This window comes from Pongo pygmaeus, chromosome 6 (assembly GCF_028885625.2).
Source record: "Pongo pygmaeus isolate AG05252 chromosome 6, NHGRI_mPonPyg2-v2.0_pri, whole genome shotgun sequence".
NCBI classification, from domain to species: Eukaryota; Metazoa; Chordata; class Mammalia; order Primates; family Hominidae; genus Pongo; species Pongo pygmaeus.
In genome coordinates this window covers 106,769,474-106,792,954 of record NC_072379.2, presented here as the reverse complement: position 1 = coordinate 106,792,954, position 23,481 = coordinate 106,769,474, and the positions used below count along the sequence as shown (strand labels likewise).

The 23,481-nt window shown below is 38.8% G+C and overlaps 1 protein-coding gene across 32 annotated transcripts in view; it reads left to right on the top strand.

Moving 5' to 3' along the window:
• NRCAM (neuronal cell adhesion molecule) overlaps positions 1 to 23,481 on the top strand; it is a 314,317-nt gene that overhangs the window by 257,796 nt on the left and 33,040 nt on the right. For 13 of the 32 annotated variants that reach the window (XM_054494267.2, XM_063667718.1, XM_054494259.2 and 10 more), the window contains 15 exons: positions 35 to 178; positions 2,270 to 2,381; positions 3,719 to 3,885; positions 3,976 to 4,123; positions 6,295 to 6,419; positions 6,864 to 6,893; positions 8,400 to 8,501; positions 13,531 to 13,728; positions 13,834 to 13,904; positions 15,224 to 15,449; positions 16,221 to 16,336; positions 17,732 to 17,936; positions 20,045 to 20,167; positions 21,489 to 21,674; positions 22,741 to 22,776. In XM_054494267.2, the coding sequence (XP_054350242.1) occupies positions 35 to 178; positions 2,270 to 2,381; positions 3,719 to 3,885; positions 3,976 to 4,123; positions 6,295 to 6,419; positions 6,864 to 6,893; positions 8,400 to 8,501; positions 13,531 to 13,728; positions 13,834 to 13,904; positions 15,224 to 15,449; positions 16,221 to 16,336; positions 17,732 to 17,936; positions 20,045 to 20,167; positions 21,489 to 21,674; positions 22,741 to 22,776 (1,989 nt within the window). The remainder of the gene's footprint in view (positions 1 to 34; positions 179 to 2,269; positions 2,382 to 3,718; positions 3,886 to 3,975; positions 4,124 to 6,294; positions 6,420 to 6,863; positions 6,894 to 8,399; positions 8,502 to 13,530; positions 13,729 to 13,833; positions 13,905 to 15,223; positions 15,450 to 16,220; positions 16,337 to 17,731; positions 17,937 to 20,044; positions 20,168 to 21,488; positions 21,675 to 22,740; positions 22,777 to 23,481) is intronic. The other 19 variants (XM_054494266.2, XM_054494260.2, XM_054494270.2 and 16 more) reach the window with 6 other exon arrangements.

The following is a 23,481-nucleotide window of genomic DNA, read 5'->3' as shown; positions in this document are numbered from 1 at the left end:
GTAATAAATACTTTCTATTTTTACATCCAAACAGTTGCCCCTGATGACCCTAGCAGAAAAATAGATGGCGATACGATTATTTTTTCAAATGTTCAAGAAAGATCAAGTGCAGTATATCAGTGCAATGCCTCTAATGACTATGGATATTTACTGGCAAACGCATTTGTAAATGTGCTGGGTAAGCTCTCCTTTTATTAAAGACATGGCAAATTAAATTAATGACTGCTGTTATTTTCTGTTCAATCAGCAAAAATATATTGAGTATCTACTATGTGCAATGCACAGTACTTGGAGCTATAAGGGATGGATAAGATACAAACCTTGCCCTAAATTCAGAATATTGCAGTCTTAATGTTCTTCCATAACACAGTTTTTATAATGGCAAATTCTTTATTGTAGAACTAGTCAAATAAGCTGTTCTGCTTACAGATGGTTAGACTAAGTGTCAAACCCTCAAAAAGAAAATAGCATTTGTCTGCTATTAGCAACTGTATATTATTGCTCTTCATCGTAAGACACTGACAAGTTGAATAACAATTTAATGATTCTGATTTTTAAAAACTAATACATGAATCATAATGCTTGGCCTTTATCCAAGTCACAGATGTACATTTATTTTATTTGTAAAAACATATTTTAAAAAGTATGATATACTGAAACATATTCTCAAATAGTTGGCTTATGTGAACATTCTATTTCTTATATTGGACAAAACTACCAAAATACCACATTTGTTAAAATTTTTGTGAGAATTGTTTTCATGGTGCCAGGAAATTATACTCAACCCTTTAAAATTGGTATGCTTCCTTTTCAAACAAAATTACCATCAGAAAGCCAACCAATACTTGGTATTTTTCTTTCATGCTTGAAATGAAGGTCACTAATCCTATGAAGAGCTAAGCAATTAAGATATTGGTGGATGTTGAGAAAGCACTTTTGGCTGCTGTTTCCTTTTTCATCTCTACTTTTATGAGTTCAGCATTTTTAGATTTTACATATAAGGGAGATCATGCCAAGTTTGTCTTTCTGTATCTGGCCTGTTTCACTTAACATAATATCCTCCAGGTTCATCCATGTGGTCATGACATGAACGACATGAAGGAAATGATAGAATTTCCTTCTTTTTTAAGGCTGGATAGTATTCCATTGTGTGTATATGCCACAGTTTCTTTATTCCATTCATTCATTGGTGGGCACTTAGGTTGATTCCATATCTTGGCTCTTGTGAATAATACTGCAATGAACAAGGGAGTTCAAATATCTCGACATACTGATTTCATTTCCTTTGGATATATACCCAGTAATGGCATCGTTGGATCATATGGTAGTTGTATTTTTAATGTTTTGAGTATAAACAGTATAAACAATCTTTATAGTATTTTCCATAATGGCTATACTAACTTATATTCCCTCCCACAGTGTTTAAGTGTCTCCTTTTCTCTACATCTTTGCCAACACTTAGATCTCTTCTTTTTGATAATAGCCATTCTAGTAAGTGTGATATAATATCTCATTGTGGTTTTAATTTACATTTATCTGGCGATTGGTGATAACTGGGCATTTTCCCATATACCTGTTGGCCATTTGTATATCTTCTTTTGAGAACTGTCTAGTCGAATGCCTTGCCCATTTTTAACCAGGTTATTCATTTTCTTACTATTGAATTATTTTAGTTCTTTATATATTTTGGTATTAACCCCTTACCAGATATATGGTTTGCAAATGTTTTCTCCCCTTCCATAGGTTGTCTCTTCACTCTGTTGACTATCTCCTTGGCTGTGCAAGCTTTTTAGTTTGGTGTAATCCCATTTGTCTATTTTTGTTTTTGTTGCTGTGGTTCCACTTTTTCAGCCATCACACTCATCACTCTGCTTTTTCTGCCAGCTTATGTGTTCCCCACCATTCCCACCCACTAGGGTTATGATGAGTCAGTCATTCAACAAAAATATACTTGGCTGTTATTTTTGTGCCAGACACTGTGCTGGGGATAAATCAAAAGTCTCATTCCCTGACTGCAGTGGACTCAACAGTAAATCAACAACTACAATGATGTCTGAGCAAGAAGTAGGGCAGGAGGTAGAGGGAGGAAAAATGTATTTTTTTGCCTTGAGTGACTGGCAGCATTATGCCTGATAGAGAACATAAGGAGAGAGATAGGTTGCTTGTGCTTTACCATAAACTTTAATGACCTTAAAACAAAATACAATAAATAAACTATAGTCCTAAAATGTATTCTAATATTTACTTTACCTTTTAAAAATATTTATAGCTGAGCCACCACGAATCCTCACACCTGCAAACACACTCTACCAGGTCATTGCAAACAGGCCAGCTTTACTAGACTGTGCCTTCTTTGGGTCTCCTCTCCCAACCATCGAGTGGTAAGTAGCAGCTCTGTGTGTTTTTCAGTACTTAAAATGTTTGCTAAAGCCTTCATATTCTAAATATGTTGGGTTTATTCAAAAAACAAACAGGGAAAGGCACCACACAATCCATTACGCTGTTAATATATATTTTTTTCTTTTGAGACAGTCTCACTTCATTACCCAGGCTGGAGTGCAGTGGCACAATCACAGCTCACTGCAGCCTCTGCCTCCTGGGTTCAAGCATATCTCCTGCCTCAGCCTCTAGAGTATCTGGGCCTACAGGCGCCTGCCACCACACCTGGCTAATTTTTTGTATATTTTATAGAGAGAGGGTTTCACCATGTTGACCAGGCTAATCTCAAACTCGTAACCTCAGGTTATCCGCCCGCCTCAGCCTCCCAAAGTGCCAGGATTATAGGTGTGAGCCACTGTGCTTGGCCTACACTGTTAATTATTAAATTCATTCATTATTTCACAAATATTTATTAACTACTGGCTCTGTGTTAAATACTTTAATGTGTATAATCTATTTAGCAGCACACTCTATCAAGCACAGATCTACATGTAAATGATTTTTTAAAAAATTTAAGGCTGTTGTATTTCACAATGCCATGGACATCCCCTGGGATTTTGTGAGTAGTGGCTGGAGGGACTAGTTAGGGGATATTCCTTGATAATAAAATATCCTGTGGTATAGTAGGGGGTTCTATAAACTCCAAAGCAGAATTTATTCTTACCATTGTTTCTCTTGAGTACTTCTCGCACCAGATCTTCCTGACTTGGATCCAGCCAAGCTCTCCCATGTTCTTTTACTCCCCACTTCAGACCATCCCCTTTCATATGCCACCGGAGGTTTAAGTCCTCTAGCTCCTCCTAGCTTGTTTACTTTAGCTGAAAGAGACAAGGCTAGGATGGATAAGCAATGGCTCAGAAGGAATGAATGAAAGAAAACTGGAACATTCTTTACTGGTCATCTGTCAGGTCCTAGATGCTGTGCTAAGTTCCAACTACTGAGGTCAGAATATATGCAGGGTTAAGATTACAGGAAAATTTCCCTTGGCCCCTACCTTAACCCCAGAGAAGAAAAATGGATGCTTATGCAGATGATTTTCCTAGTGAAGGTAACAGATTCACACTTAGTTTGTTTCATCCGTTTCACTTCTCCTCTCTGACATACATGCCTTTTTTTCTTCCCTGATTATTTTCCTATTGATACTTTCAAAAGTACAATCCTTCTAGCCTTGCAACTTTCACATTCATCATGGTTGTGTTGACCTTGAACATGGCATTTTATGACTGACTTCAAAATATGGTGTGTTTTTATTCTCATTGTGATAATTTCTGTAATGAAGGTTTAAAGGAGCTAAAGGAAGTGCTCTTCATGAAGATATTTATGTTTTACATGAAAATGGAACTTTGGAAATTCCTGTAGCCCAAAAGGACAGTACAGGAACTTATACATGTGTTGCAAGGAATAAATTAGGGATGGCAAAGAATGAAGTTCACTTAGAAATCAAAGGTAAGGCAGAGGTAATGTGTTTAATTTTTAAATTACTTTGAACAAATTCTCCAGCTTTGCCAAATGGATAATGATGACTTTACATTTCAGATCCTACATGGATCGTTAAACAGCCCGAATATGCAGTTGTGCAAAGAGGGAGCATGGTGTCCTTTGAATGCAAAGTGAAACATGATCACACCTTAATCCTCACTGTCCTGTGGCTTAAGGACAACAGGGAACTGCCCAGTGATGAAAGGTATTTGAAGACGATTTCTTTACTTTCTCTTCATTCTTTCTTTAAGCTATTCTTGAACTAAAGGTCTAGTATGTAGTCAATTATGGTGATGTTTTTAGTTTCTGAAGTCTGCTGTCTCCAAAATAGAGAGATATGCATTTTCTCCCTACTGTAAAATATATGTACCCAAGAAGGTATCAGGTGATTGAAATAGGACCCTGAGAATGTTTGTCTATCTTTGCATGCTGGTCTCTTGTGTAATTCAGGATGGGAAAAAACCCTCAGGCCTGGACAACATCCATTGTTTTATACCTTGAACAGCGAAGTCTCAACAGATGTTTTCATTACCTTTCTACAAATAAGCAGAAATATGACCTCTTTAATCACCAAAGACTGCTCAAATCCTTGTCAGTATTTTAAAAGACACTCGTTTTTATTTGGGTAGAGAGTTTTTCTTTTGATTTTACCTAAAGCCAGTGAAAGGGGAAGGAAAAACAAAAACAAGTAGAGCATTTAAAAGAGCCCAAGCATGCTGCAGATTTCATTAAGAATGGAAGAAAGGTCATGGCATTTTCCAGATGAGACCCTCAATTTGACGTAGTAGTACAGAGTAGAATGTGTGAGTTTTAGCAAAGTGGCTATAGGCCTCACTGTCTATTAGAAGGAATGCTGTATTCTGGTCGAAATCATTTCTGTGGTTCACCTACAGCTGACCTAAAGTTGTGGTGCCTAAATATTGCCCTATTGCTTGTTAGTGACCCCAGAAGAACTCTGTGGCCTTCTCTTTTATGTGCCTAGAGTCTCCAACTAATTTTGCTTGAACTAGTCAATTTTATTTGTTGAGTTGATAAAGATGAAAAGGTATGGTGGTCTCACACCTGTGCCAGCTACCTGGGAGGCTGAGGTGGGAGAATTACCTGAGCCCAGAAGGTTGAGACTGCAGTGAGCCATGCCTGTACCACTGCACTCCAGCCTGGGTGACAGAGTGAGACCCTGTTTTTAAGATTAAAAGGAAACATAAAGAAATGACCATCAGGTTAAGTTGGCTGAAGCTTTTACTTGGAAATTAACTGAGAAGACAGTTTATGACTTATGCAGTTTCATTAAAATAATACATGAATTCTCTATACATTAATTTTTTGATCTACTGAGCAATTTTTCATGCCTACAAGTTCCCTCTAGAGAAGTCTTAGAGAGATTGTTCATCTAAATCTTCCTGTTTCTAGGGATAAAGCAAATTATTATTCTTTGCATTTAATTTCTCCTATGAGAGTTTATACATGTAAGAAAATGACATGATTTTCTGCAGTAAATAATAAAGTATTTAAAATATATACTTTGATAGAAATTGAACTGAATGAGTGGTTTTCCAATGTTTCTTGGCAGCAAAAGCCTTAGTAAAGCCCTTTAGTAAGACTAATGCTGGAACTATTCTTTGCCTCATTCCGCTGGGAACTTAAGGAAGCTCCTTCCTCTCCCTCTAGAGCAGTGGTCCCCAACTTTTTTGGCACCAGGGACGGGTTTCATGGAAGACAATTTTTCCACGGACAGGGTGGGGGCACAATGGTTTCAGGACGATTCAAGCGCATTACATTTACTGTGCACTTTATTTCTATTATTATTATGTTGTAATACGTATATACATGTATATATTATTACATGTAATATATACAGTGACAGATCATCAGGCATTAGATTGTCATAAGGAGAGCACAGTCTAGATCTAGATCTCTCACTTGCACAGTTCACAATAGGTTTCACCTTCCTGTGAGAATCTAGTGCTGCCACTGATCTGACAGGAGGCAGAGCTCAACTTCACTCCCCCCCCCATTCCCCTGGGGCCTAAGGAAGCTTCTACCACACCCTCTAGAGCAGCGGTCCCCTCTGCAGCCCAGTTCCTAACAGGACAGTACCCAGTTCTTGGCCCAGGGTTTGGGGACCCGTGCTCTAGAGGCCTGGTTGAAAAATACTGTACCAGAGGACTTATCCCTTCTAACCCAAGATTCTAATTAATTCTCATTGTTTTTCAACTTTAATCATTCTTAAAGTGATATGTATTTTGCTCTAACTTTTGAAAATGTTTACCATCTTTCTCCTTTATCAAATTTACAGTTTTTTTTCCTGGCAGTGAAGCATTTATACGGTATGGCTGCATGTCCATTTCAGCTACTCTGAATGCATTCTATCCACAGGTTCACTGTTGACAAGGATCATCTAGTGGTAGCTGATGTCAGTGACGATGACAGCGGGACCTACACGTGTGTGGCCAACACCACTCTGGACAGCGTCTCCGCCAGCGCTGTGCTTAGCGTTGTTGGTAAGAACGAAAACAAAAATAGCACAACTGGCTTCCCTGCATTTGGTTGAAAATAAAAAATAAGATAAAAATTGTAAATATCAAATATTTGCTTGTTAATATGCATGGGTGAGTTCATACCCATGTTTTTCTTCTTTGAAAGATGCCTTGGAGGCAATAATTTCAGTATAAATATGCTGTGTAGCAGCACTGGGTGAAATGGTGGATATGCACATTAGTAACCTTTTTTTGTAATAAAATAAGGAGAAATGATCTGCTTGTATCTAAGATTGAAGGTTTTTTTCCTAAATTGTTACTGCATGTTTATCAATGCTGTGTCTCACAGCTAAGCATAGGCTTAATTTTATAACCTTGAATAATGTACAATCTTTGTCATCTTGTGCTATCTTGTATCTTTCCATTACTAATTTTGATTAAAATCCTTTATATTAATGTCCTTTCTAGCTCCTACTCCAACTCCAGCTCCCGTTTACGGTAAACTAATATGAGTCTTCTTTCTCTGTTTTCTGTCAAACAATTTCACATTTGCAGAAAATATTCATAACTTTCTTTTCTATGTCACGTAATTGTGTTTCTTAAGGAAAAGGTCTCTGTCAGTTGTTATGTTGTGTCACCCATTTACTGACAATGAATCATTTCTTCATCATAACCACAGATTTTTCACCAAGTTCGTTGCCAGTTCTTTCTAAATAGTTCATGTGCTATTATAAAATCACTTCATTTGATAAAAGTCCCTCTTTGATGCAATTTCCTTGTAAAGTAGCATAGTGCTTTTTCAAAAGCCATCATCCACATTTTACAGAATGAAAAAGCTATTTCTAATATGAGTCTACAAATTAGGCTTTCATCTCAATTTATTAAAAGTTGTTTGGGAAAAATCTTGTTTTGGGATTCCATTTTCAAGAAATGTATATGGGGAAAAATAGATGTTTAGAACAACATTTAACTTTTATATCAGAGAAAACCGACTCACCATGTGTTAACAAAAGACAGATCACTCAAGAAAGACCAAAAGGAGGGGCACATTTATGTTGTGTGGCTTTTTAGAATCTGGAAAATAAGTCAGAAATCATTTCCAGAAATCTTTTTATTTAGAGAACCTTCATCTTTATTCAGTACATCAATACAAAAATCAATTTTTGGCATCACAGCTGGTTTTGCACAATATTATTAATATTGTATCTAATTATCCAATATAAAACCTGTGCTTTGTAGACATTTACTGCCTTATGACTGATAAGAAAAAAAAGCATATATATTTGTATGGTCTCTGGTCCCCTAAGAGCCAGAGATGCTCCTAGGAGCAAGGTCAAATAAAGGCCTGGGGGGAACAGTAACTCTCTGGATCTCAGAAGCACCATTAGAAGAGGCAGACATGCTTCTAGGACACCTTCATCCCAACATGTGTCTGTCTATATGCTGTTGTCTTCTGGGAGTAAACACACTTATGCATGCTGAGGGCTACCTCCATAGCATCTATTTCAGCATTCTTACGCAAAATATAAAGATTCTTTCAGAGCCCCAAAATCTGTTATTCAGCATTTTTTTAGAAAGAACATTTGAATTTTCTTTAAACAGCACCTTTTTTTGCCTATATTTCTTTTTTCAGCAGTTGCTTTCTCTATTTCCCATGTATTAGAAATTAAGCTTATTATTTTTCATGTTTGTGCCCATTCATGTTTATGAGAAGAAACGCTGAGAGTGCTGATGAACCACATGTGTCTGCTTCACTGGGTTTGGTTACAAATGCTTTCGTTTCCTTTGAAAAACAAGTGAGCAGAACTCATTGATGGGTTATCTTGTGTGTGTTCGTGTGTTCCCAGCAGCCTCAGCTGTGCACATTTCCTTTCAGTTGCATGCTCATTGACTATCAAGTGTGCTGTGTCTTTAAGATGTCCCCTCTGTGAATAGTATCACGAGTAAAGGAGAGCCTCTTAAAGATGGATGGGTGACCATGATGTGTGTATGTTTGGTCTACAGATGTCCCAAATCCTCCCTTTGACTTAGAACTGACAGATCAACTTGACAAAAGTGTTCAGCTGTCATGGACCCCAGGCGATGACAACAATAGCCCCATTACAAGTATGTGGTATTATTTGCTCTATTACCAGTCAACTAAATGGCCATGTTTGAAGCACTTTGTAACAGTCAACTGAATTTCCTCACAAAGGTATTTACTGGGATTCTCTGCTTCATTACTGAAAGAACAAAAATATTTATTTATGTCCTTCCTCTCTTCAGAGCTGAAACTATTCCTGGTTACACCTAGAATAGGACACCCCTTAATTGCTGAAGATGTTGGTTAATCAAATACACTGTCATTTGTGTTTAAGATCCATAAAAATCACTTTAAATATCTACCATGTAGGAAGATACACCTTAAGTTAGTTGTTTATTTTGCCCATTTCTTCTGGGAGAAAAGGTTAGGAGGAGCAGGTGCTGAATAGCTCTGTCTTTGTATTAGGAAACTGAGACTTGATGAGTAAAGTAACTTTTCAACCCACTGTTGGTAACAGAACTGGGCGTAGATAACGGGTTCTACCTTAACTTCCAACCTAGGTCTCCTTCTTTCCATTAGTCCCTGCTACAAAGTTGCCCATTCAACAATGTGAGCTTCTCACCTTGGTGACATAAGCCTAGGGCCTAGGAAATAAGGAAGGACAATGTCATAAGGATACTAGAAGAGCATAATAAAATTAGACTATAGGTAAGCTTAGAAGTTTAATTGTAAAACCAAAGAGATACTTAAGAGGCAGACACAATCAGGTCACATGCCTGAAATACATTATTACCTTCAGGCATATACTGCAGGAAGACTAAATTCCTTTCTGATGACTACCTAAGATGATTCTGAAATGATAGGTATGTTGATTTATTGCACCTCCTGGTAAAGTAGAATATTTCCACTAAAATTTAACAAAAGCCCTTCCTCTATCTTGTGTTGTTTAATGGTACTCTTTTCCCTACTTGAGTGTTCGGTGTCCTTGATCAGAACACAAATTCATCCAGGCCCAGTCTTCTAGCTCATTGGCTACATTAGCCAGAGTTAGCTGGTTAGATGGCTTAGAGACTCTTTTTTCCTATATTAAAATAATACCATTAGATTTCAGGCATTTCTACTCTTTCCTTCATTTACTTATTCATTCAACAGATATTTTTGAGTGCCTACTGTGTGCCAGACATTGTTCTAAAACAAAATAGTCAAAAATCTCTGTGATTATGGAGCTTATATTTTAGATGAAGACATAAATAAGATAAAATTAATAATACATTATTAAGTATAATGTCATTATATCTGCACGTAAACATATATATATATATATATACACACACACACACACACACACACACATGCAGAGGACTCAGATCTACCTTCAAGAGCGAACCTGCTGTAAGGAGTGTTAACCCACAGCCTCCATCTACTTCTCCTTCTCTAAGGCTCCACTGCAGAGTTCACATGAGGCCACGCTCTTTGGGGTGCTCCAGTGACTGGGCACAGCAAAGGTCCCAGAGGTCACACGTGCCTAATGCAGAACTCCTCCTGTGCAGACTGTACTTTGGGCTCCTGGTTGACCTGGCTGAGACTATCCCAGAGCTATACTATACTGTAGTCTGAGGCTCCTCCTACTCACTCCTCCTTCTCTCCCCCTCTTCCTGTTACAGATGTCAGACCAGCATTGTGGTCTGAAGGTCTTCCCTCCTTCAGGCTTCCTTGCTACCTCTCCCTTTTTTCTTCTATGGACATTTTCCCGAATAGACCTCTTGCACTTCTTCTTTTTTGAGATGGAGTCTCGCTTTGTTGCCCAGGCTGGAGTGCAATGGCGCGATCTCAGCTCACTGCAAGCTCCGCCTCCCGGGTTCACGCCATTCTCCTGCCTTAGCTTCCCTAGTAGCTGGGACTACAGGTGCCCACTACCACGCCCAGCTACTTTTTTTTTTTTTTGTATTTTTAGTAGAGATGGGGTTTCACCGTACTAGCCAGAATGGTCTCAATCTCCTGACCTCGTGATCCACCCGCCTCGGCCTCTCAAAGTGCTGGGATTACAGGCATGAGCCACTGTGCCCGGCCACCTCTTGCACTTCTAATTCTGTCTTAGCCTTTGCTCCCTAGAGGACTCAAACTCATATATATCTGTTGATACATATGATTGTGTTTATATGTGTTTAGGGCATGCAAAAAACAAATCAGCAGAAAGAGATGTGGAGCTAGGGGTATAATTGTGAATAGTGTGAATAGGAAAGGCCACACTGAAAGAATATTTGAATATGTCAATCAAGACAGGGGAGGGAGGTCAGTGAGCACACTATGCAGTTGTCTAGGGGAAGAACTTTCCAGCAAGAGCAAAGGAAAAGAGCAAAGGCCCTAAGACAGGGCGTGTCTGCTAGGATGCCAGTGTGGCTGCAGTGAAATGAAAAAGGGAAAGTGAGGGAGGAGAGAAGGTCAAAGAGGTGAAGAGTTAGGCGGTGGGTGTGTAGAGTGGGAATTGTGCAAGGTCCTGTATGCCACTGTGAAGATGGAAAAGCCCTTGGAGGGTTTTAACAGAGGAGTGATGAATGAATAACTCTGGCTTGTCTATTGAAAATAGTGTATAGAAGAACAAGAAGGGAAGCAGAGAGACTGGGTAAGACCATGGTTCCCAAACTGTGCACTGAAGTGCCCTGTGGTACCTCAGTGAATTCACAGGGGTACCTTCCTTGGAATAATTTTAAAGTTTTAACTTTTAAATTCTGATATTAAAAAAACACAATGACATCTGTCAAACATCACATGAAATTAGCTTGAGGCAGATTACAGGTTCAACTTTATATCCCATGTCATTTTGTGATAATGTTATATCTCTGCAAAGCGTTTGCTGTGATAAAAAGCAAGTGCCACATGGAAATCAGTGGGGAATAGGAAATGTGCAAGGTGGTGTCCAATCTGTTTACAAGGTTTGAGAACTTATATAAGAGAAGCTTTACATTGTTAAGATATAAATAGATTTAAAATTGTTTAAATTGTTTACATTTATTTAAGATATAAATACATATAAAGTTGTATGAACCTAGCTACTTAATACATGAAAACATTAGGTAATTCTTTTCGCCGAAGGGAGCCATGAAAAATAAATTACGGAGACACTAAGTACACCATGAACCAAGAAAGTTTGGGAACTACTGAGTTAGGAGGTTATGTGATAATTCACACAAGAGATGAGGGTGGCCTGGAATAGACTGAGAAATGGTCAGATTTTGGATATATTTTAATGGTACAGGCCATTGTACTACCAAGAGTGTGGAAGAAGTAGGGAAATAAGGATGCCAGATTTTGTCCTGGGTTGTCACTATCAATTGGAGAGGAAGATTAGAATTAGTTTTGGTACTATCCAGTTTGAGACGCTGTCATGGACAACCAAGTGGAATTGTCGAGCAGACAATTGGACTTCCTGAGTCTGCAGTTCAGAGAAGAGGTCTGGGCTACAGATGTAAACATGAAAGTCATCCATTTATAGGACTGGAGATCATCCAAAGATGAATGTAGATTGAAAGGAGAACTCCAAGGACTTAGTTTTGAACCACTGCAACACATATAATATTTTTAGTTCATCTTTGTGTTTATAGTGCATATCATGGTACCTGGCACATAGTAGGCAATCAGTGAATATCCAAATACCCATTATTTTACAAGGGTAAAGTGTGTACATACCACAGAATTTTAGTAGACGCAGAGGGTATGCACTGAAAACTATGTCTTCCTCCCGCCTCTGTCTCCCACCTCCTCTGGCCACACCAATATTATCGGTTTATATTCTCTGAGAGGTAATATGCATTTATATGCAAGCGAATATGTCTGTTTATTTGTTGTAGTGATTTTGTTTTACATTTACACAAGCATAGTATCCAGCACACATGATTCTATCCCCTGCTTGGCTGCTTGGTTTCACTTAATAATACACTTTAGAAATCATTCCATTTCAGTACGCATGGAACAGCGCTATTCTTTTTTTTCCCCCCCGCCCCTCTCTTTTTTGAGACAGAGTTTCACTCTGTCCAGGCTGGAGTGCAGTGGCCTGATCATGGTTCACTGCAGCCTTGACTTCTGGGCTCAGGTGATCCTCCTACCTCAGCCTCCCCCATAGCTGGAACTATAGGTGCACGCCACCACACCCAGTTAATTTTCTGTAGAGACAGGGTTTTGCTAGGTTGCCCAGGTTGGTCTCAGACTCCTGGACTCCACCCACCTGGGTCTCCCAAAGTGCTGAGATTACAGGTGTGAGCCACTGCACCTGGCTGACAGTCATTTTTAACAGCTTCAGAGTATTCCATTGTGTGGACCTAGTGTAATTTGTTTAGTCAGTGTCCTGTTGATGGATATTTAGGTTGTTTGCAATTAGGTTGTTTCAATTGCAAATAATACTGCAATGTAAATTATTTCTCATGTGTGTTTGAGCCATTTGTGTGAGTCCATTTATTCAAAATAAATTGCTAGAAGTGAAATTTAGTATGTGCCTTAAATATTGACAGATTTTCTAAATTGTCTTATATAGAAGTTGTCCCAACTTACACTTCCTACAAAGTCAGAGAATGCTTGATTCCTTGTGTCATAGTCAACAAAGTGTGTTAAACCTTTGATTATTGCCTATATGTTTAGTGGAAAATGGCACTCACTATATTTAATTTATCCTATTATGAAAAAAATTTGATCATCTTTTCATATATTTAAACTTTTTAGAGATATATGGATTAATTCTAAACAGTTTTAAGTAACTAAATTCAGCATGCTAGAGAAAGAATACCAGATTTGGTAAAATCTGAAACTGTTTAGAATTAATCCATATATCCCTAAAAAGTTTAAATATATGAAAAGGTGGTCAAATTTTTTTGTAATAGGAGAAATTAAATTAAATACAGTGAGATACCGTTTTTCCACTAAAATGTTATCCATGTGTGTTCAAGTGTTGAGGATAATGATAACTCTGAAATCAAAATATTTTAATGGCATTTTTCTTGAAAGTAAAATAATTCATGTTTGGTTGCTCGTGTTGGGTTGCCCTGTTAGTTATTGATAGCAGCTACCCCTGGGTTGACTGAATTCATGGCCTTGGGTTTGGTGTGTGTGTGTCGTGACCAGAATTCATCATCGAATATGAAGATGCAATGCACGAGCCAGGGCTGTGGCACCACCAAACTGAAGTTTCTGGAACACAGACCACAGCCCAGCTGAAGCTGTCTCCTTATGTGAACTACTCCTTCCGCGTGATGGCAGTGAACAGCATCGGGAAGAGCTTGCCCAGCGAGGTGTCTGAGCAGTATTTGACGAAAGCCTCAGGTAAAGCGGGAAAGCGGGACTTCTAGGGTACGAAATATAATAAAAAAGTTTTCCACCCTTTGCAAAAGGCCAAAGCTTACACATGTGTGGCTGCTTAACTTCCAGAACCAGATAAAAACCCCACAGCTGTGGAAGGACTGGGATCAGAGCCTGATAATTTGGTGATTACGTGGAAGGTGAGCTATGATGCCTTCAAATTTGTTTGCTATTTTTTAGAGTGAAAAAGTTGTTTGAAAATAATATCTACATTAAAATCTCATTTCACCTATTTCTGGGGAAAATATATATATATATAAATATATAAAGATACATATATATCTTTACTTAAGAGGCAGTATTATATAGTTGCTAAAAGCTTGAGCTCTGGAGTCAAAATGATTTGGTGCAAATCCCAGCTCTGCCACTAACTCTGTGATCTGAGTCCAGTTGTTTAACATCTCTGTTAGGCATCTGTATGATGGGAGTAATAATAGAACCAATTTCACAGTATTAAAGGAGCTAATACATATAAAGCACCTAGAACAGTGCCTAGCATATACACGTGCTCAAAAAAATGCTAGCTAGTGTTATCATAAAGAACCACCTGGGGCCGGGGCCCGGGCCAGTAGCTCATGCCTATAATCCCAGCACTTTGAGAGGCCAAGGCGGGCAGATCATGAGGTCAGGAGTTTGAGACCAGCCTGACCAACATGGTGAAAACCCCGTCTCTACTAAAAATACAAAAATTAGCCAGGTGTAGTGCTGCATGCCTGTAATCCCAGCTACTCAGGAGGCTGAGGCAGGAGAATTGCTTGAACCCAGGAGGCGGAGGTTGCAGTGAGCGGAGATTACGCCACTGCACTGCAGCCTGGGTGACAGAGCAAGACTCCATCTCAAAAGAAAAAAAGAACCACCAAGCCATTCCCAGCAGTTAACTTCTTTAGTGGGGAAAGCTTATCTGTGTTTTCCGGATTTGGAAAATTAACATATATTTACTCATAATTCAAAACCTATTTTAGATAGATCCATACATGCATACTTAGATATGTATACATATATGTACATACTTATATTTATACAAACCTGTAGAAACAACAGAATGACAGGCTAGCCTTTTTTTAATAAAGAGGAAAACAGTCTGTAAGTTTCCATCTGCAAATAAAATGGACAATGATGTACTATTGCACAAACAGGAATATATAAAGGATTCTATGTGACCGAAATGTCTGAAGAATCACCATCCTTGACGGTAGAGCCAGACTTTGAAAGGTTTATATGGTATTTATTGCATCAAGATAGTAATTTACAACCTTTGAAATGTTGATCCCAAACAAGCTTTGAATCTCATTGCAAATGCACAATTGATAGAAGGTCCCTGGAGAAAATGGTTAATAGCTTGTGTTTTAGTATTTCAATGATCACTTTCTGTAGGTCTTGGAATTGAATTTGCTGTTCCTGTAAAAGATTGTGCAGTTGATTTGTGTTACAAGCTCTGGTTATTTGGCTTTCCTTGTAGCCCTTGAATGGTTTCGAATCTAATGGGCCAGGCCTTCAGTACAAAGTTAGCTGGCGCCAGAAAGATGGTGATGATGAATGGACATCTGTGGTTGTGGCAAATGTATCCAAATATATTGTCTCAGGCACGCCAACCTTTGTTCCATACCTGATCAAAGTTCAGGCCCTGAATGACGTGGGGTTTGCCCCCGAGCCAGCTGTAGTCATGGGACATTCTGGAGAAGACCGTAAGTGATGCCATTTCCTTTCTACTTTTCCCCAGCAAAACAGACTTACCAAGGTGCAAGCCCAAGGCCATTTCCAGAGCTGCTCAGGTTGCAAGGGAGGAAGGTGGCAATTATTTTGCACGACTTCTCTGAATTTAAACAGCCTGCTGTGTAAGAAAGAGAAGTTCAGAACGTTCAAGGTGATTGCAGTATAGTTGTCCCTTGGTATCCACAGGGGATTGGTTCCAGGATGCCCTGCCTTGGATACCCAAATCTGCAAATACTCAAGTCCCACAGATAGCCCTATGGAACCCTCCTATATGAAAAATCAGCCCTCCGTGTCCGTGGGTTTTGCACCCAGGAATACTGTGTTTTCCATCTTCTCTGGCTGTAGATGCAGAACCTGCAGATGTAGAGGGCTGACTGTATTTTTGGGGGGGGTGGGGGGAATCCAAGTGTAAGTGGACCCATGCAGTTCAAACCTGTGTTGTTCAAGGGTAAATTTTACTTTTTTAAAAATCTTGTTTTCCTACTCAGGATGCTGAGGTGGGAGGATCCCTTGAGCCAACGAATTTGAGTCTAGCCTGGGCAACATAGCAAGACACCATCTCTTAAAAAAAAAAAATCTCTCACAAAGCCAAATAGATACCCCAAAATCTGTGTTCAAGCCTTAATAATCCATAGAATAGGTCTGCAGTATGCTTCAAGCCAAAATTATTAGAGATAGTCCTATTTATGGATGAAATTAAAAATAACATTGATACTTCTACCGCTTCCCTGTCCTTTTCCTAGTCCCAATGGTGGCTCCTGGGAACGTGCGTGTGAATGTGGTGAACAGTACCTTAGCTGAGGTGCACTGGGACCCAGTACCTCTGAAAAGCATCCGAGGACACCTACAAGGCTATCGGGCAAGTGGAGGGGGATCTTTTGTGGTTTTCTTTAGTAAGGGCAACAGCGAATGCCACTTGTCATGCACACCACAGGAGGTGGGGCTTATTTGGTTCATTGCTTTGTGAACTTGTGGACTGAAGAGTTCATTTGGCTCATTGCCTCAGGTAGCCACTGCCAGAGTTGACTTGAAATCTCACTGCATCCAAAATAAGAAAAAAAAAAAGTTTTCTCCATGTTTCCCACTGATGATCTAACATTCTACCAACTAAGTATGTATACAAAATGGGGAAAATTAATTTTTTAAAGACCTAGAATATTACCAACTGTAGCCAGCTTTAAAGCAATATGGACCACGTGTTGAACACACAAAATTATCCTGATAATCATTTACACATTTTTAAAATAATTCAGAATATACTTTAAGACCATATACTCTTAGCTAGGTCATTCTTATAAATATCCATTATCTTTGTTCTTGAGAAGTACTGAAAGATAAATATCCATTATCTTTGTTCTTGAAAGGCACTGATTTCATAGAGATTTTTTACTGATAGGCAGCCAAGCATACAGTCACTACTTTGATTTGTTAAGCCTGACCCCTAGAGGTTACTTTTTGTACTACATCACATTCAACTTTTTTTTTTTTTCCCCCCAGCATTGCCAGATTCCATATAAATGTTGACTTCTCCTGAAAATGCCATTAAATTCCTAAGAATTTAAGAGGACTTAGTAAACAACAATTCTGGATTTGTGACCAAAATTAATCAACACTTTCTTATCCATCTCTCCAAAACCTATGCCTGCAATCGAATACAAAAAAAAGTATTTTAAACTAAGTGATACAGTTTGATTTAGTGGAAAAATTCTAGACTTTCAGTGGAGGATCCCCCGTGGCTCTTGATACCTCTGTGGCTGTGAAAGTCACTTAGTAGCCCACACGTTCATCTGCACCATATGAATAACGTAATAAAAGCCTCACTGTGGTGTTTAGGATTAAACTAAATGATAGATTGTACGTGAATATGTATTAGTTCTAGAAAAATATGTAAACATTGGGCAGTAATTTTTATTTTTAGAATATTTTATACAAGTAAAAGACTTAAATCCTATTGTCCTCCATTTGCCTCATGTTCTAGAGAAAACCATATGGGTCTCGTGCTGTTTTCATTTTCCTTAGACTCCTACGACAGTAGTAGCCCAGCTTTGTCATGTGGTTGTAATTTAATTTCCCTCATTATCTATGGGCTTCTATTCCTCTTGCCTCAGAATCAATATCCATCAGTTTTGCTAGTAATTTTCTTCTAAAATATACCAAGGGAATTTTCTGGAAAAACAACAATTTCAATTTTGTGAGCATAAGGAATCTTGTTTGCTCCTTTGTGCATTCCTGACTTTTGTTCTTGCTGTTTCAGATTTACTATTGGAAGACACAGAGTTCATCTAAAAGAAACAGACGTCACATTGAGAAAAAGATCCTCACCTTCCAAGGCAGCAAGACTCATGGCATGTTGCCGGGGCTAGAGCCCTTTAGCCACTACACACTGAACGTCCGAGTGGTCAATGGGAAAGGGGAGGGCCCAGCCAGCCCTGACAGAGTCTTTAATACTCCAGAAGGAGGTATGGAATGGATGTGTCTCTAAGATCTCAGGAACATATGGCATGGCCTGAGAGGTTTTGCCTGACAGAAGGGCTACTGATCAGAGTATATTCTGGAAGCCAAATGTGATTGAAATTTCCATAGATGAATACAGCACACACAAAGCTACCAAAATGTCAGATCATATGTGGGCCTAAGTGTACGTAGAAGGCTTCAGAATGCAAAATGCTGCTCTGAAATGCCCTCTCCCGTGACTTAAAATTTTTCTCCACACACGTTGTCTGAAACCTTGTTACTTTGACATTTATTTGGATCATTAACTTTCTGACCTGAAAGAGGTTCCATAACTTCTCTGAGTGTCAGTAGCCTCATCTGAAAAGCATGAGAACCAAATTAGATAATCTAACAAAAACACCTGGAAAGGAAAATATTTCTATAAGTTATAGTTTACTTCTATAGCTTCTTTCTTAGTGCACTTTTCTAATGTATTAGAAAGTTGAACTGAGTTCGAAGGTTGCAGGTCTTGACCCAAGTGGATTGGGAAGAGGAGGGAAAAGTCATTGCAGATATGGGCAACTGCAAGGGAGGGAATAAGGAAGGACCAAATGTATATTGATTCAGGAGTCGGGGAGAAGGAATTTAGACACAGGGACAAGGGAGCCTCGTGGGTGAGGGAAAGAGGGGCCCACGTAGTAAAAAGGATGAGGATTTGAAAAGGCAATAAAATGGGCTTTACCTATTTTAAATTTTGCAACAATATGCCACTATGACAATGGCCAGATAGCTTCTGTAGCTTGCTTAGCTGTTGTTGATAAAAGAAGTTCACAGAAGATGCACCCCACCCTGGCTGCTGATTGAAAAATTCATGATGCAGGCAGCTGCCCAGCAGCCTCTGAGAATCACCCTGTGTCCCAGCTCCCATCTCATTATAAGTTTTTGTCCTCAATCTCACTGTCCCTTAGAGAGTCAGGGCTCTTCCTACTCAATGTTTTCACAACCTGGGGACTGTAGTCCCTTAGGGAGTCAATGAATGGGTTTAATGAGCTCCATGAGCCTCCTAAAATTGTGTGCAAGATGTGTGTATATTTTTCCAGGGAGTGTTTATGGCTGTCATCAGATTCTCAAAAGGGTCTGTGATCCCCTAAAGTAAAGAACTACTTACTGGGTTGGGGAAGCTTAGAAGCCTAGAACTATGTGCCAGGCATGGTTTTAGGACCAAAGACATCTAGGGGCCTAAAGCAGGGAAATGGAAAAGAAGATGGGGATAGGAAGAAATGGATATGGTTTAGATTAAGGGAGTGGAGTTAGTGTCTGAGGAGATGGTGGAAATGAGGCAGATAGGGAAGTTCAGGTTGACTCTGGTTTTTGGCTAGAGTGACAATAGGGAGAGTGGTTCCATTAGTTAGTTTCCAGGGGCAGTGGTAGGGGAGGTAACCATTGTGAGAGACAGCTGCCACCAGCCATCATCTTCATGAGGAAGTGAATAAAAGATGAGCAGACATGTTTCCTCCGGTGATTTGCCAGCCTCTGCCACAGAGAACCTGAGACCCCTCGGGCCTTCCCCAGGGCCAGGGGTGTGCCAAGGTTGGGCTTTTGTCCATTCACTACCAGATCCTGGGCAGCTGTCAGCTCTCAGGATAAGAACGTCTCTGCACCTGGGTGTGCTGGCCCAAGGCCCACCAGGCAGGGCATTCTGACTGTTTGGAGACACCTGGTTTGTTGGAGAAAACAGTCCTTAATGGTCCAGAACACAGCTGCGTCCACTCACAGATCCGGTTAGAATAGTTTCACTTGGTAGCTAGTTTGTTTCTATTAAGACACCATTCATGCGTCCAACAAGTACTGCCTCTTTTTAAAATACTAGGTCTGAGTCCATCTAAAGGCAAAGTCATTATGTGTTTTGAGAGGATGGTTTTATTGAGTATAAATGTAAATGACAAGAGAGAAAAAGGAAGAGAATAACTAAATGGGTGCCTGTCACAGGTTTGTACTAATGTATTTTCAGCTGAATCAGGAATGAGTTACTGAAACTCAAAACCTTGAATCGTGTGAGCACGGTGAAATGTCAATTTAATACATGTTGAAACATTCCGAAATCTTTGTGTTGACTGTAAGTTCTCACTGTAAGTCCCCAGTGCTCCGTCGTCTTTGAAGATTGTGAATCCAACACTGGACTCTCTCACTTTGGAATGGGATCCACCGAGCCACCCGAATGGCATTTTGACAGAGTACACCTTAAAGTATCAGCCAAGTAAGCTGTTGGGAGGAAGAGAAGGGGAAATATGGTTTATTTTATTTATTATTTTAATTGACAAATAATTGTACCTCCTCATGGGGTACATAGTGATGTTTCGATACATATAGTGATTAGATCAGGGGAATTCGCATATTCATCTTCTCAAATATTTATCATTTATTTGTGTTGGAAACATTTAATATCCTCCTTCTAGCTGTGTATGGAACACCAGAACTTAGTCTTTGTATCTAGCTATCATTTTGTATCCTATATATATATATATATATATGTATTTTAGACGGAGTCTCACGCTGTTGCCCAGGCTGGAGTGCAGTGGCGAGATCTTGGCTCACTGCAAGCTCCGCCTCCCGGGTTCACGCCATTCTCCTGCGTCAGCCTCCCGAGTAGCTGGGATTACAGGCGCACACCACCACGCCCGGCTAATTTTTTGTATTTTTAGTAGAGATGGGGTTTCACCATGTTAGCCAGGATGGTCTTGATCTCCTGACCTCGTGATCCGCCCACCTCGGCCTCCCAAAGTGCTGGGATTACGGGCGTGAGCCATCGCGCCCAGCCTTCCCTTTAACTGATATCTCCCTATCTCGCCTTCCCCCTGTCCTTCCTTTATTTCTGGGATCCTGTGTTCTACTTTTTACTTCTGTGACATGAACATTTTTTAGCTTTCACCTATGAGTGAGAACATGTGGTGTTTAACTTTCTGTTAGAAATATAGTTTTAAAAATACTTAACTGTTATCAGAAAATACAAGCTAGTTTTACTTTATATCTGTACAATATATACATATACCTTCGTGTTACTTCAGAAAGAACTTCAAATCTTACTTTTTAAAGAAAAATGATGTCTATGTTATTAAAAATTAAGTAATCTGTAGAATAATACAGACCTTTAGGAGTGGGGTTTAGATGAGTCCTGTCATTAAATCAGATATGCATTTTCTACAAATAGAAAATAGTTCCTTTGGCAAAAGTCCTCTGAAGAAAAATGTTTGGGGTTATTTAACAATACGACTCCACCTGCAAGAACACAGGGGAAAAAATTCTATTGTGATTCAACCACAAAATTCTTCTAGTTTATTAGCCAATAGAGAACATATTGCCCCTTGTGATATGATGTGATATGATATAATATGATATGATAGAACATAGCATAGGAGCTGTTAAAAGGTTATCACTTAGTTATGCTGGGCAAAGAGTGAGTGGGATTATAAAAGTCAATGTAAGCCAGGTTGAACATTTTTAGTTGACGTATTTATTTATAATAGTTTTCCTATAGCAATTAATGGAGAATGCACTTGTTCATTATTTCTTATTGACAGTTAACAGCACACATGAATTAGGCCCTCTGGTAGATTTGAAAATTCCTGCCAACAAGACACGGTGGACTTTAAAAAATTTAAATTTCAGCACTCGATATAAGTTTTATTTCTATGCACAAACATCAGCAGGATCAGGAAGTCAAATTACAGAGGAAGCAGTGACAACTGTGGATGAAGGTAAGATGGGTATGTATAAAATCCATATAATTATAAGCATCATGAAATAAAAATCTTTAAGTTTATGCTTTCTTTTTCCTTCTTGCTATGGAGTGTCTATCTTACCTGATTAACGCAAACACTTATTTGTAATTTCTCATTCTGATATGTAATCAGCTATTTCGTTCATATTGGACTAACTGTGATATTTTTCAACTCATGTGAAACTTTTTTAAACTTATATTAAAATCTTAGTGTGGGAGTGAGTAAGCATAATATTTGCCACACTTGAGTTTGAAGTTCAGGGGAATGTTGTTTCCTGTTTACAACTTTATATATTATATACATGCACAAACATATATATGTACACGTACATATAATACATATATGCATACACAGACATACACACCTATATACACACAAATATATGTAATTCGAATTCTGGTCCTGATTTACTGGAAATAATTTTCTAGTTCACATATCGATTTACATTTTCTAGCAAGGAAATCGAAACAGTTATTAAAGAGTGCACTTATTTTGCGTTTGAGCAAAAGATTTTACATTTTGGTATGTACAAAGAAAGCAAAATAGCCCATTACGGTATTTAGAAAAGGAATTAACACTTCTTTTCATACTTTAAAAAGTTATTCTGAAATCTTGAGATTCAATGAAAATTATCAAAAATATTATAAAAGATTTTCTGGTTTTGCATGTCTCTAAATTGTAGAGTTGCTTAAGGATAATTCATTTGACTATCTTTGATAGCATAAAAAATTGACAATTTCTATCCAAAAATTGGTTTGAAATATCCTAAGCCTTCATACATAATCAACAAGTATGAATAATGCACCTTAAGTAATGTGTTTGAATACTGGGTATTCAAAGTGGGTATCCTGATAAAATGTTGGTACTGGATTTGAATACTGGATAAGTTTGGGGACACCAACATATCTTTGTCCCCTATACCTGATGTGGTACACTTCATTCTTCTTGCATGCTTTAGCATTTTAATAAGTGTTTTTGTATCGCTATACATGCTCATGGGTGTGTTACATCTAACTATATAGTGTCCTATTTCTGTTTCCCTTCATTAAAGCTGATATTCTTCCACCTGATGTAGGTGCAGGCAAAGGTAAAATAATTCATCTGCATGACTTTATACATGTGTGAAATTTGCAATGTGAAACATGGGGAAGTGCAGCATGGGTAAAACAGAGAAAATATGCTTTGAACCACCAAAAGAAGAGAAGATCTCATCCAATCTTGGCTTTAAAATTAATTTCTAGTCCTTTCTTTACAAGTAGAAAGCCACATATTGAATTCTCCAAAAATTTTTTCTTGAGACTTATCCCTGGTACAAATCCTAATCTTAGCTTCTAATACTGTGATTTTGGCTGGATCAGACAGGACCAAAACGGTGGATTTGTCACAGATCCTCTATATGGCCATGCCACATTATTTGGGGTTCAGAAATATTAGCCCTGTGATGAAAACAGCCTGGTAGAAATCAGATCAACCAAGCTTCGTGTTCTATTCTGATTTAGCTGCTCTCCTTGTAGACACAGTGTACACTCGGCTGCCATTGCACAAAACCGTCCATTTGGAATTACAGCATAGCAATGCCCTCCAACTGGTTTGGGACTAAGTCTCCCCAAGCTTAGGGTCACTTACAAGTGAGTCTTCCAGGTGACCCATATGCTCTTCTCAAACGTGTTATCTCACCCATCCTGTCTTCACCCAACTGCCTAAGTCTCTTCCTCCTGAGTAATAGCCAACAATCCACAATGGATTTTGTTCTTCTTTATTTCTGACAGCTCTCTGGGTCAGAAAGATTTGT